The sequence below is a fragment of the Talpa occidentalis genome, unplaced genomic scaffold (genome assembly GCF_014898055.3).
Source record: "Talpa occidentalis isolate TD23 unplaced genomic scaffold, MPIMG_talOcc4v2.1 talOcc4.8, whole genome shotgun sequence".
Classification (NCBI taxonomy): Eukaryota; Metazoa; Chordata; class Mammalia; order Eulipotyphla; family Talpidae; genus Talpa; species Talpa occidentalis.
The window spans coordinates 25,564,151-25,578,883 of NW_023605194.1; the positions used below are offsets into that span (position 1 = coordinate 25,564,151).

General features: G+C 39.7%; 1 protein-coding gene across 1 annotated transcript in view; it reads right to left on the reverse strand.

Annotated features, from left to right (window-relative positions):
* Window positions 1–9,893: 9,893 nt before the first annotated feature.
* Window positions 9,894–14,733, reverse strand: part of LGI1 (leucine rich glioma inactivated 1) — a 31,665-nt gene continuing 26,825 nt past the window's right edge. The window contains exons 6-8 of the mRNA XM_037496345.2: window positions 13,953–14,122; window positions 13,510–13,674; window positions 9,894–11,082 (exon numbers count right to left, since the gene is read on the reverse strand). Of these exons, the coding sequence (XP_037352242.2) occupies window positions 10,247–11,082; window positions 13,510–13,674; window positions 13,953–14,122 (1,171 nt within the window). The 3' untranslated portion in view covers window positions 9,894–10,246. The remainder of the gene's footprint in view (window positions 11,083–13,509; window positions 13,675–13,952; window positions 14,123–14,733) is intronic.

A 14,733-nucleotide genomic window follows, 5' to 3' on the forward strand; every position in this document is an offset into this window, starting at 1 on the left:
CAATGTAAACATAGTGCTTAATCACTAGAGCTCTCATTTCAGACAGATCCAGAGTTAAATCCTGGTTCTGCTATCTACAAGCTATGTGTGTTGGGGTAAACTTCTGAAACTCTCTAAACTTCAGTTCCTTCTCTAGAAAATAGTGATAACACATGTAAAAATATTTAGTACATTTCCTGAACATAGTAAGTGCTCAAAACTGATGGCTATTATTATTGCTTTGAATATTAACAATGTTTTTAGATTATAAAACATAAGTACTCAGGCCCTGAAAGACAGAAGGAATGTGTGTGAACCAGCAGAATCATTGAAATAGGTGGAATACAGTCTTTTAGGGGATAAAGAGGTTAGTTATTCAAGCTTTGTGCTAAAAATAACTATACATATGACTATTTGGTGATATTAGAGGAGAAGGGGTTTTTATCTTTGGTGCTCTAAAATAGTATCTCTGCTTGTTTGCACTTCATTCAGAGTACAAGCCCTCTTTACTAAGCCTTGGTGAATTCTGTGCTAAAAATACTCCATTCCCACTTGGTGCAGTGAAATGTCATATCCATCAAACACCAACATACCAAATGCTCAGCAAACCCAAGTCAGAGAATTGTGATCATTCTCATCTTGTTCATACTGTACACTTCAACAGATTATTCTGAAGGATTATTTAAGGCTTACTCATTATTGTAGACCTACCTTAGAATTATAAAAATAAAGAACTCATGTACTCCAACCTACTCATTTTGAAAGATGGGAAATTGTGGCCTGGAGAATGAAAGTGACCTTTCAAGGTCATAAAATACAATGGCGGTGGTGGTTTTGGCTCACAAACTTGCTAATTATTTTCCCATTATAATAGAAAAATATAGAATTTTCAGAGTTGGAAGGAGTTTTAGGATGACTTGATCCACTTCCAATATATTATAGAGAAAACTGAGGCCAAAAGAAACCTGTCTTGCTTCAAGTAATTCTTAAATCTAGCACATTACAGAGCTTTTGGCCTATTCTTGTATCCATAGGCTTGGTGCTCTTGACATGCCACTGAATAGTACACTATGGTTATTTAGAGCAAGGTCCCCAAATCCCAGTTGGTGAATTGGTGATAGGCTGTTAGCATCATGATCACTTAATGGATGTTAATAATAAAAATACCTATGATCTCATTCTTTGAAGATTCAATTTCAGTGAATTTGAGGTGGGGTTGCAGGAATCTGTAGAATTATTTTGCTTTCTAGGTAATTCTGTGGGACATCCAGATTGGAGAATTATTTATTATTAACAGAAGTCAACGTGTTATGTTCAATTCTGTGTTGAGATTGGTCAATGATGATTTCTGCTTAGTGACTAGATTCCTGCAGGACAGCTAAGTCAGGAAAAGTCCTGGGCCACTAAGGAGCCCCTAAGATTTTAATCTGCAAAGTCAATATCAAAAGGCGCTTAGAGCAAGGAGAGAGGGCAGCTGATGCTGTGCTTGCAAGTAGAGATTGATCTAAAATGGAAGCACAACCAAGAAGAGACCAGAAAGTGATCTAGGAACTCTTGGTCTCATCTCCCGGGATGGATGGCCACTAAATCAATTGGCAGCTAGATTTCACTTGGGAAAATGATACTTTAAAACTGAATATTTAAAAGAACAGAATTTAAAAATGTACATAGAAACTGTAACAGGGAGTTATCATGAATAATAGACAAAGACAGGAGATTATATTTTGTCAAGTTTTGCAAAATAAGAACTGGAAGGGTTCTTTGAAACCTTTTAATGAAGGATTCTAGACATCCTGAGTGTGCAGCCTCTCCCTGGTAACTGGTTCTCTAAATAAAGATTCTCAATAGAGACCACACCTACTGATGATGACTTTTGCTGTTTTGCGGTTCCAGCATCCTTTTCTTCTTCTTCTTCTTTTTTTTTTTTTTAAAGATTCATTTATTTATGTATACAAGAATGGGGTACAAGCCAGAGGTGTGGGTGGAGAGAGGATCCACCAGAGACAGAATGGGGAACAGAACAGGCAGATTGATGAAGTACACTACTGAGGGGAGCAGCGGGCAAGTCAGGAGAGGTCTGCTGCGCCATGTGGCTTGCTCCCTGGCCGGGTATTGAACTTGTGCTATGGTGGCTGCAGTTAGCTTCATAGGTTGCGTCTTAACCCCTTGCACCACCAGGGAGGCCCCCTTTTCTTCTTTTTAAGAGCACTTCAGTTTTACTTTGGGGAATCACCCTTACCTTGCTCTCACTCTCTGTGACTTTCATCTGTGATTTCCAGGGGTTAACACATGACTTAAGTTTGGCTCATCAGAACTTTGTATCCTCAGCCAAAATAATTGCTTCAGTGATGGGCACTGGGCCACAGAATATCACCCGGACTTTTGCTACAATTGACTGACAAAGAAATATGTTTTCTAGTGCACATGGCTAACTTGGCCAGACATCACTGGAGCTACAGGTGGGTGCCTTTCCACAATGAAAAGAGAGACTTAGGAAGAAGTCAACAGAGGGAAAAAATAGGTAAAGAGTCAGAGAAAGATGGATTTTAAAAAATATCACTTGAGTGTCTGTCTGGTCCAGGTATTTCTGAAGCTAGATATACTTTTTTATTTCATCTAGTTCAGTTGAATTTCAGTAACTTACAACCTGACCACTCTGTCTCTTAGTGATCAGAATCTGTGTTAAAGAAATATCTGTATGGGCCTCCCCAGTGGCGCAGCGGTTGAGCGCTGGGTTGCGGGGCTGCCTGCGGCCTCTGCAGCACCGGTTCAATTCCCGCTCCCCGGCCACCGGAGGAGGGTCCCGCATGGCGCGCGGATCTCTCCTGCCGCCCGCTGCTCCCCTCAGCAGTGTACTTTGGTCTTTCTGCCTGCTCTGCTCCCCACTCTGGCTCTGGTGAATTCTCTCGCCCTCCCGCGCTTCTGACTGTGCCCAGTGCTTGTATGAATAAATAAATAAATAAATAAATAAATAAATAAATAAATAAATAAATAAATAAATCTTAAAAAAAAAAAAGAAATATCTGTATGTATTTGGGAGGATCCCCAGAAATTATTTTGATACACTAACTGAGAGTTGACAGGGCTTGCAGACAGATAATGAGATTATGCTTTTCTTTACCAGATCACTTTTAGTTGGGAATGACTTCCATTAGTTGAAGAAACTTGTTCAAAATCACTTAGGTATAATACAGTAATCCCTTATCTGAGCTCAATTCTGTCTTCCTTTCAGAACAAAATATACTTAATAAAAAGTAAAGCCACACATCTCTTAAAATGACTGATTGGCAGAGATATTGTAGAGTGACTTTGTGTTATTAGTTGGAGAAATCTGGCTTACATTGACACAAAAACCAGACAGACACTCAAATTATTTTTCACACATCATTCCTTCCACTGACAAAAACACTGAACACATTTTAATAAAAAACAAGTTTTATTAAGACATAGGTAATTTCCCAGAGGACAGTGTCCCTCAATGTTTCTTCTTTTTTTTTTAAAAAAGATTTATTTATTTATGCATATAAGAACTGGGGTATAAGCCAGAGGTGTTGGGGATGAGAGGATTCACCAGAGACAATGGGGAGCAGAACAGGCAGATCTACTGAAATACACTGCTGAGGGGAGGCAGGAGAGGTCTGCTGTGCCATGTGGGTTAGCTCCCTGGCCAGCTAGGGATCAAATTTGGCTGGTGATAGCTTGATATTACTGTCTTTAACCCCTGTGCCACCAGGGAGTCCCTCCCTCAATGTTCTTAATAAGAATGTGTGGATATCATGGACCAAGACTTCTGTAGCCTTCCATGCTGCAGCTTGAGGATGCTGCTGGGCTGCTCTACTTACATCCCTCTGGCCACTTCCCACCCTTCCCTCTCTTGGTGGACTCAACTGCCTTTGGCAGGATCAGCTGGGATTTTTTCCCACCTCTTTTCCAAGAAGTCCACAGAGGTCCTCAGCTTTCACAGAGAAGGATGTAATGGTGCAGAAAAATCCTTTACCTAAACTGATCAATGATTACAGTTCTTAAACAATGCACCACTTTTGCAATATACCTCAACTTAGAAAGCAGAATGGAATGGTCAGATGCAAGCAAGCTCCAGGTCTTCCATCCTGGCTGTATGTGGGCAAGTTACTAACCTCATAAGTACAATGGAGATATTAAAAATAACCACCCCCTGGAATAGTTGGGAGGCTAATATTAAATCTACAAACCTACTCTATGACTATCATTATTCACATTTAAATGATTAACTTGCCCAGGGTCACAGAGCCAGTAAGCAGCCACATTAATATACAAACCAGTTCTTCGTGAGTCTAAAACACATGGTGTTAACTCTCTCTACTTCCCCAAGGGAAGAAATATTGTAGACACCAACAGGATAGACCCACAGGCAAAAAATGGTAAAACATGTGTCATATTTCACTTTTCCTTTAAAGAAGTTACTTTTGCCTCTTATTATTATTTTTTCAAATGCTGTCTTTAAGAAATAAGGCCCAGTGATTTGTAAATTCGTTAAGGGGATGGACAACTTTTTGTTCATTTTCATTTCGTTTGTATCATTCACCATAGTGCTTTGTACATAGTAGGTGTTCAATGAACATCTTCAATGAAATTGAGCTGCTTGTGTCCATGGATATAAGTAGCTACCAACAACTTTCAGCTATGGGGGGCACACCAGGTTCCCAAGTGGCATATTTGCTTACCTAGCAGTTTACAATTCTGAATTTTTAATATATATTTTGGCTTTAGGCACTTTATTGTATGGTGTCACAGTTGAATACTATCCAAATTAATGTTGACTTTGTTTCTTAACTGGCTTTTTGACTGTGGGCAAATTACTCTGCTTTTCTAAGACTCAGGTTTCTCATCTGTAAAATAATGCTATTAGTATAGAATCATAGAGGTAGAAGAATAACACAGAGAAAGCATTTACTATAATACTTGACTCATAGTAAGTGCTCAGCAAATGTAAACTATTATAGTAATTAAATTGAAATATTGAAGAATATTTCTTATATTAAAGTTTTGCTCTGTTTTTTAAAGAATAGTTAAGTACATATAAGTAGACAGGAAGAAGGAAATGAAGGTTAAAGGACAGTTGTCCTGGGAGCTTGTGTTAAGAGGACTGATTTCTGGGACACATTTTGCCAGGTATTATTATTGTTAAAAGCATCAACTAGGGAATGCTCCCCCTGGGGCTTCTCTGAGTAGTGCTGACTATGGATTTGGATTTCTCTCTGGGATAAAAATTGCAAAGGGCATAGGCTTCCCAAAAGTGTTCATATCAATCTTCTTGCCCTTTGACTCTCCCTGAAGTAATTAAATCAATTCCTCTGCTTCAGTTTTGTGGGCCAAGTTTTAGGTAGACCTGAAATTTGCACTTGTAATAAGGATTTGCTTGGGAAATAAATTGGATCTCTTTCACCTTCCACTCCACCCCAGTTACCTGTGGGGGTGCAGGCGGGCCTGTGTAGGCCTATTCTTTTGGGGTGATCCATGGTCAGGATTCTTTTTGGGGCTGGGAATGCTCTGTAGAGGTTATGACTACTTCTCAGATATCCAAACAGCAAGGCTGAAGCCATTGGACTTAAGCTGGTTTATTTCTACCAACTTTATGGACTTTATAAAGTAGGATTGCTCTAGAAATTAAGGGTGGGGAGGGGTACAAGAATCTGATGCCTAAGACATAGTCCCTACTCTCTGGGATGGGTAACCTGGTGGGAAAGATGGTTCTTTCAACAACTCACCATTATGAAAGGCAGAATGAATTATGAGTCTTACTCATGGTAAAAACAATGACTGAGAAAGCCTGAGAAAACTCATCTGACTAGATAAAAAGGATTAAGATTTTGAGGGATGTGGAAGACTAGGGAAAGGGCATTTAAGTGGTTGGGCACAGAAGAGGGCAGTGTCCACCTTCTTTAGGGATTGCCATTGCTCAAGAAGCAGCCTCACCTAAGGGCATGCTTTCTTCTAGGGACAGTCCACATGTCCCCTTGCTCCAATTTGGGACAACTGAGAAGGAACATCTCAACTTTCATGCTCCCTACAGTGCTGCTTTTATTGGAACTCATCATGGCTCACAGCTTCTTCTGCCAAATTCTACTTCCTTCTCCCCTTCTGCATATTGCTTTCAAAAGTTCTCCCCATTAGACGTTTGTACCTTGACTTCTCAGAGTCTAATTCTCAGGTGGCCCAACATGGGACACTAGTCTTCCTACCGCTACCCCTTCTCCCCCCTTTTACTGCCCCTCTTTCCTCCCTCCCCCCTTTCACCTTCTCCTTTCTCCCCTCTTTTTTCTCTCTCCCCACCCCACTATGTAGTTTCTTAGCTTTGCGTTTTTTTTCTGAGCATCTACTTCATTCTCTTCTCACCTTTTTGGATTAGCTTCCTCTGCTTTTTTGGGACACAGGCCATTGTGCCACTCCCAAATGGTGACTTCTGTACCTCAGTCACCTGCACTGTTGGCCTGTGCTGTTGCATCCCACCTACATGTTCTTTATCAGGCTGATGCACCTCTCCTGGGCAACTGTGGTATGGATTTAGGCCCTCAGGTATGCAATTACCTGAAGGATTACCTTTAACCAACTGGAACACTTTCTCCTGAAGACGCCTGAATATTTATCCCCTCCGACCCATTGTTTGGCCAATGACTGTCAGATGAGGGCAAGTAAAAGGCCAGGCGGTGTCCTGGCCTTAAGGCAGGACACTGCCTGTGGTATAATTGATGCTCTGGAGTTACCTGTGGGTTTGGGCTGAAGCTAGACTTCTGAAATGATTTCTTTGCATAGTATCTCCCCGGGCCTATGCTCCTCTCACTCCCTTTCAGGTGCAACCTGAGAACACACCTTTGTAAATCCCTCTGCTTCCAGGGAACCTGACATAGGAACATGACCTTACAAATCTGGTGCCTGTGCTAACTGGCCCAGTCTCTGCTGCCCTCTGTGGATATCCTGGAAAGAGAACTAGATTGGTTCAAGTTGTGTGTAGTCCAGCTTCTTGGTCGAACAGAGGACTGGGCTTTCACTCCAGGTCCAGAAACCTGTGGCTGGGAGAGGGTAGAGTTACGTAGCATAGTCTAGATGAGGGCACAGGGAGAGAGGGAAACTCTCAGAAAAGACTGGTCAATTCCTAAAAATTTTCTTACCATATATCCTCCTTACCCTCCTCATTCCTAGTCTCTCTCCCCATCTACAATGGCAGATTCACATTGGAGGGAGATGTTTTGAAAGGTCGCACCATATGATGGAGAAAGGTCAAGGCTCAGTGCCAGGAGGCCCACCTCACCCAATTCACTCCGCATTTCTGTGTCTCAGGCTTAAGGTAAATTTTCTGACTCAAATAGTCAATACTACTATGAAGGCAAACAGGAAAATATCTAGTTCTTTAATTTCTGTATTCCTGAACTCACCATAGTGCCTGGCACAGAGTAAGAAAAATGATAACATATTGAAAATAGGAAATATCCTTTAGAACTGAAATGACAGTGAAGTGCATTGACAATAAGGTAGAAGATATCCCAAAAGCATATGCTGTTGTGGTGTAGAGTCCATTAGCGATAGCTAGTGCTTGATGAGTGCTGTTGCCATGACCACTGCCTTGTAACAAATCACCCCAAAACTCAGCTATTTAAAACAAGCATTTTATTATCCTCATAGAATCTGTGTGTCAGAAATTTGGATGGGGTGCCATGGATATGCCTTGTCTCTCTTTTAATGTCCAGGGCCTTAATTAGGTAGACTTGATGGCCAGTGGTGACTTGAAAGAAGGAGGCTGGAATCATCTGGAGACATCTTCTCTCATGTGACTGGTGGTTAATGTGGCTATTGGTGAGGACCTCAGCTGGGGCTGATGAAGACAGCCTGTGCTTCCTCATACAATGGTGGCCTTTGTCTAGTAGAACTTTCTAAGTGGCAGCTCAGGACTCCAATAGCAAGTTTCCCAATTCAAAAACCAGAAACTCTATTATTTTTATGACCTGGCCTCAAAACCATACTGCATCATTTTACTATATTCTATTAGTTACAAACCTACCCAGACATAGAGATAGGAGCATTAGGGCCAAGGTTCTCATAGAGTCTGTGGGATGGGAGATGTTGTTATGATTAATAGAAAAATCAACCCATCATGTGCACATTATCTCATTCAGTCCTTCCACTGCCTGTAGAATAGGTGTCACTGTTCTTTTGCAGATGAAGGAACTGAGGTTCAGCAAAGTTAAATAATTGTGGACAAAGCCAATACATGGTAGGACTGGACTTAAACCCAGCCTGTACAAAGCAGGTGCCCCCAGCAGCATCTGTGCTGTTGGAAAAGAGAACTGAAAATGTAAGACCTTTAAAGTCTAGTGCTCCCAGTCTGCAAGATTGAGGGTAAGTCATCTTTCCTCCGGAACCCTTGAAGTTAATGTCTTCCTCATGTGATAAAGGAATCTTGTTCCTGTGAATAACTCCCCAAAGTATTGCTTCTCAGGGACTATGTGACTATTAAGTCTACCTCTGATGTCTCAAGTTCACCAGATATGGCAGCAATTGCTGTTTCTCTCCCTCTCCCACTCTCTATACCCAGTCTTTTTTTTTTTTAAAGATTTATTTTTATTTATTTATATAAGCACTGGGTACAGTCAGAAGCACGGGAGGGTGAAAGAATTCACCAGAACCAGAGTGGGAGCAGAGCAGGCAGAAGGACCAAAGTACACTGCTGAGGGGAGCAGCAGGTAGCAGGAGAGGTCTGTGCACCATGTGGGACCCTCCTCCGGTGGCCAGGGAGCAGCCAGGGATTGAACCAGCGCTGCAGAGGCTGCGGGCAGTTTCGCAACCCAGCGTTCAACCGCTGCGCCACCGGGGAGGCCCAGTATACTCAGTCTTTTGGCAAAGAATCCAGGGAATAATGAAATGGAGGGAGATCTGATCCCCTCCATGAAGGCAGCACACAAAAACTGTGCCAGGAATATCTACTCTGCTGTGACTTCTTCCAGTTAGTCATCTTTGATACCCCCATGATATTTTAATCAGAGAGATCAGATAGTACTTGACACTCACTACTGGCTCTGTAGGCTTTTGTGTCCTAACCACCCAATTAGCCTTTAAGGTCCAAGAGGGCAAGGATAGTGCCCTATGCTCCCTCAGTTCTCCTCCTTGCCCCCACTGGAATAATAACCCATTCTTAATAGGTACCCAATAAATATGACTGATTAGATCAAAGGGCCTCATAAAGTTTATTGTTGTAACAGGAGGACAAGTGCTTCTTCAAAAGCATTTTTTGAGAACCTATGTATCACAGGCATTGTGCTGGTGCTAACAACCCATGTGATCCAAGAGAAGGGATTTAGAAAATCAAATATGAGCCTTCTAGGCATTCTGAAGCATGTCAGTAATGTATCAGAACTAGAGTCTAGAAGTGAAGCATCCTTAAGCAGATTGAGAGGCTTTATATAAGGTGCATTTCAAGCAAGTGTGATAAGATTACAATCTCTTTCAACTCTCAGATATTTCTAGAGTTGTACATTTAGAAAGTCCTTAAATACGGTTTTTAAACTCCAAAATCTTGACTTTAGCTTCTCCTACAAGTTGGTCATAATGTTTTTAGGTGGAACTATCAGACAGAAAAAAATTGGGTCTTACTGTTCTATTTCAAACTAGTCTTCTTGCAATCGTTGAATTTCTCTTTCTTTTCACCATTTCACCTCAAAGAGTTCCAAAAGCCATGATCTTTGGAAATACCTTTGAATGTCCAAAATCAGCTGATAAGCCTATTTATAAATTATGGGTAACCAATATCAGTGTTTCATCTTCACTATTATTATTAACACCATACATTCCTGATCCAAATATAACCCTGTTGTATGAAATTATTTCCTCCACATACTATCACCAAAAAATAAAACAACTCCTGTAAATAATTACCTTTGGGATATGAAAGAAAATGTAAACATTTTATTTGGCAGTTGTTTCTCAACACATGAATAAATAAATGGAAAAGTACATATTAATATTTCTTTTTGGAGTAACAGTTACCATTAAACGCTTATGTACACATCTTCACTGCAAAGAACAGTTACACAATTCAATTTTGTCTTATAAAAGGTCACGTCCCACACCACTGGACTGGACAGTTAAGGATGGAGATACTGGTAGTGCTTGGTTCTAGCAGTCTCAATGTTTGAAAGGCATTCATTTGCAAGTGTGCTAAGAAGTCATCATGCATTGAGTTCATCCCGGTCATGTACTGTAGAAAGTTGCTGATGGCAGCCACAGAACTGGTGTGTCATGCGCTTAAGTCAACTATGACATGTTTGTAAATCTGTGTATTTCCCTTAAAACTGGAAGCAAAAAGAAAATTACGCTTATTAATGGACACATGCGTGAATGATCTTGGTGCCTGAACATTTAATTCCTGAAATTTCACAAATTTGGCTTTCTCTGCATCCCAGTTATACACTTGAGTAAAGGAGTAATCACTTCCAAGAATTGCATATTGATAGTTATTTATCTGAAGAGGCTGGAATACCATGGATCCTCGTGATGGCATCCTCTGAATATCCTGAAATGAGGAGCCGCCCCATTTCATGACTTTGGAATCACCAATAAATCTTGTCAAGCAAATGTACACATCACCTTTCACTGAGAAGTGCTTTACGGCATATACATCCTCCATGTTAGGGATGTCAGTTTGGTTAATGAATAGTTGTGTTGCTTTGTTCCACTGATAAATTACGGGACGCTGGGAGCTACTAGACAAGATTAAATGAGGCATTCTGAGTGTCTGAGGTGGTCTGGCTATTTCTAGATATTCCACATCAGTGTCCCTGTACCACGCATGTAAGGACTGATGGGAGTAGAATCCATTTCCATTCCACTTGTAAATGGTAGTGAAACCAGCTTTTGAACTGTCAGCAACAACAAAGTACCAGTTGTTTTCAATCTTGAATGTTTCAATGTCATTGGGTTTTCGGATTTTGAGAATTTCAATATCCTGGATTTTTATGAATTTATTTGCAAAACTGTCTCGCTTATAGATGTGAGAACCGCCAAATAGCTGGGCCACAATAACATAGAGCTGAGTTTCAATGACTATCGGCTTGCACACCACAGTGGACGTGCCTGGGAAAAGACAAATGAGAGATTAGTTGGATGGCCATCCTCTTTTGGAGCATATAAACATGCAGGCTGAGGCCATACAACTTTTACCAAAATCAGCATGAAACGAGAGAGTTCCTTGGTTGATTAAGGAAGGGCAATCTCCTAGGCCCACTTGCTACAGGATCCTGAGGTTCTATACCTTTGCATCTCATGAGAACTTGCAACCATCAACTAGGATGCCATTTTTCACATCCACTGCACTAGATGGTGAGAAAACGACATCAGCCTGGGTTTTCTTCTTTCACTTCTTGCAGAAAAAAAGCATTGCTTTCCCTGACATATCAAGAGTTAATATCATAATTGTAGTAAAAACTGCCATTGATTAAGCACCTACTGTGTACTTTGCAAAATCATTCCATTAAAATTTCCCAACAATCTTAAGAGATTATCCTCCCCTTTCCAGGTGAGCAGACAGAAGTTCAGCTTCAGTGCTTCCAGGAGACACTCATACAGGAGACAGTGGGGATTCAAACCCACCTCCATGTTTTTAAACCAATCTGGTAGGAGATTTGCTCTTCTCAGGCTTCCCTTTTTGGCTAGAATCTCACAAGTTTCTAGAACAACCCTACAAAGTTTTGAGCTGTGGTCCTGGCAGCCCATAGCTCTACCTGTAATTGGTTGTTCTAAGTGTGAACTGTTTCTTGCTTTAGAATAACTTGACTTTCTTCTAAGAAAGGAAGAAAATGCCATTGATCATTTTTCTGAAGCTTTAGGTCAGGAGAGAAGAGTAAAAAGGAACAAGTGAGAAAAGTAAAAAAAGGGTATAGCCACAGGTGATACTCCTGAAAGTTACTTTGGGAAATCTCAGAAAATGAGATGGGGCCTGTCAGTGGCCATGCCTCCTGTCTTTTTGGAGGAGTTTGACATATATCAATAGTTTCTGACTTCCTAAATCTGTAAATAGCAGGACCTTTTCTGATATAAGATCTAGGGACTCTGAGGCAATACATTCTGCATCAACTCTTTCTGATAACTGGCTACATGCATAGGCAAAATAATTTATCATGACTCTTTTCAGAAATCAATTGGTTGAAAATCACTTAACTGCTCTGGATTCAGTTTTCTCTTCTGTACAATGAAGGTTTGGACTGGATCAGGGATGATCACTAGATTTTAACCATGCACCAATATTGATTATTGATTGATTAATTATGACTGCTCAGAGAACTGTGTTGAGAATTCTATAGCTATGCTGCACTCTGTAAGAAAGAGCACCATGATAGAGTGATATTTGTAACATATCTGTCATCTTAAAATCTGAAAATCTGCAAATATCAATATCATCCATTTATCTTTCACTGCTCATCTAAGTTCCATCCAAAACAACTGATGGACTGTGCACAGATAAGAAGAACCTAATATAGATTGTATAAAGTCCTGCTGCAGTTCTTTGGAAAACTTGGGATGGGGCGGTTGCTAAGGGAGAAAGGAAAGTACAGCCTTTCTCCTAGAGAAAGAAGGGGGTTTCTCGGGGGATCTGAACATGGAGGAGTTTCCTTTGTCTGGGCACATCATTCTTAAGCAAACCCCAGACCTGTTTTTATCCTTTGAGCAATCGGACTGATGGTCATCAACAAAATCTAGTTATGATGAAGTTGGAGTGCTTTTTAAGGGGCAGATTTAAAAATAATAGAAGTTAAAGCAATTAAAACATTTCAGAGGGAGCCCCATGTTCTAATTTAAGAATTAAAAATTTAGACATTGTTAAAATGAGAAACTTAAACAATCACTTAAGTAAAAATTTTAATGGAGAAATTGGTTTCCACGGTCAAATTAAATGCAAAAAATACTGGAAAGTGTTCCTCACTGTAGGACTTCTGAGAGTCACTAATGTATATTATTATGAATTAGAGGGAGACATAGTTTACAATTTTATTCAACTACATAACCCTTCTTGTCACAAGGCATCTGTTAATGTTTTATAGAAGTAACAATTGTGCAACAGATTTTGAGATTCATTGCTCTACGATAACCTCCTTATTTTATAGTTAAGGGGAAAAGGACCCAGTACAGGTCAGTGACTTATCTAGCTAGTTTGTAGGAAAAGCTGACTTCTAGAACTCATGATTCCTAGTCCAATACTTTTTCTTTGAAGAAAAAAATACTCCAGCTTTTATGGTATATTACTAAGCTAGGTCCTATGCTAAGTTTCTTGAATATGTGATCACATTGCCTTATAACAACCCTATGGGTTAGGCATTATCATTGTCATTTCCATTTTACAAGTGAGGAAATTAAGGTTTAGGGAACAGTTTCAGGTCACTTAGTAAATGGTAGAATTAAGATCAAAATAATTAAGCCTACCCAAAGCATTCCCTGATGCCATTCTTCTTTGCCCGCTGCCTTTGGCCCAAGCAGCTTAAATTTCCACTCAAAATACACTCATACCTGTAATATTGTCATAATTCCGGAAGGTCTTTTCTACATGGTCCCATTCAAGGAAAATGCATTTTCCAGTAAAAGGCTGAGCAATGACTACATACTCATCGTTCATATAAGAAAAAGTGTCTATGGACAGTGATTGATAAGGCAGGTCTTGAGACTTAGCAAATTCTGCAAAAATAGGAAATGATGATGAGTAACTGGGTGCTAATGCCTTTTCCTTGGCCAGATTGCAGATATCCATAAGAAATACATTTATTTTAGAGAAATAGTAAAATGGAAATTTTATTTTACTTTTAAGCACATGAAGATTTAATGGTTTTTAATATTTTATAAATTAAAATTGCTTGGTTAGTTTTTAAGACATAAAAAATATCAATTCCTGCACGTGCAAAAATATGTAGTCCTTATTTTAATTTTATGAGGTGGAATGATTTGGAATACATTACCTGTAATGATGCAATCAAAATCCTTTGGGGAGAGACTATTGATTTTGCGCTTCTTGTATTCTGGAGGGCCTTCACAGTAGATGTCCTCGACAGTGGCATTGGTGTGGCCTAGCCATTCCACCAGCCACTTCAGTTTACAGTCACAATTAAATGAATTCCCTCTCAGGTCCCTGAAAGACAAACTTCAGCTGCTTTTGCTATACAAGAACTCTACCTCCGCAGACATTAGTTCTATTTCAACAATTAACACTGCAGAATGAGCTTATCTGGCTTTGCATCATGCCTCATCATCTACCTTGAATCTCACTGGCCATTCACTTTAGACTCAGAGTTACCACATCACTCCCTTGAGCGCTACTCCAGTCAGTGGAACTTTATAATTTACTCCCTCTTGAATTCCAACGTAGGTAGCTCATCTAAAGCAGTGCTGCCCATAGAAATATAACATGAGCCACATATATAATTTGCAATTTCCTATAGGTAAATTAAAAAGTAAAAAAAAGAAGCAAGTGAAATTAATTTTAATAGTATATTTTATTTAACCTGATGCATATACAATATTAAGTTGACATGTATTTAATATAAAATTATTAATGCAATGCTTGTCATTCTTTTATATACTGTGTTTGAAGTCTAGTGTGTATTTAATATTTACTATATATCTCAAATAGAAATAGAAATTGCTAAATTTTCCTCAGAAATATATGATCTATATTTCCATGTAATAAAATTTAGTTGAAAAAAACAGATTCAAATACCCAAGTTGTCATACATACTTAAA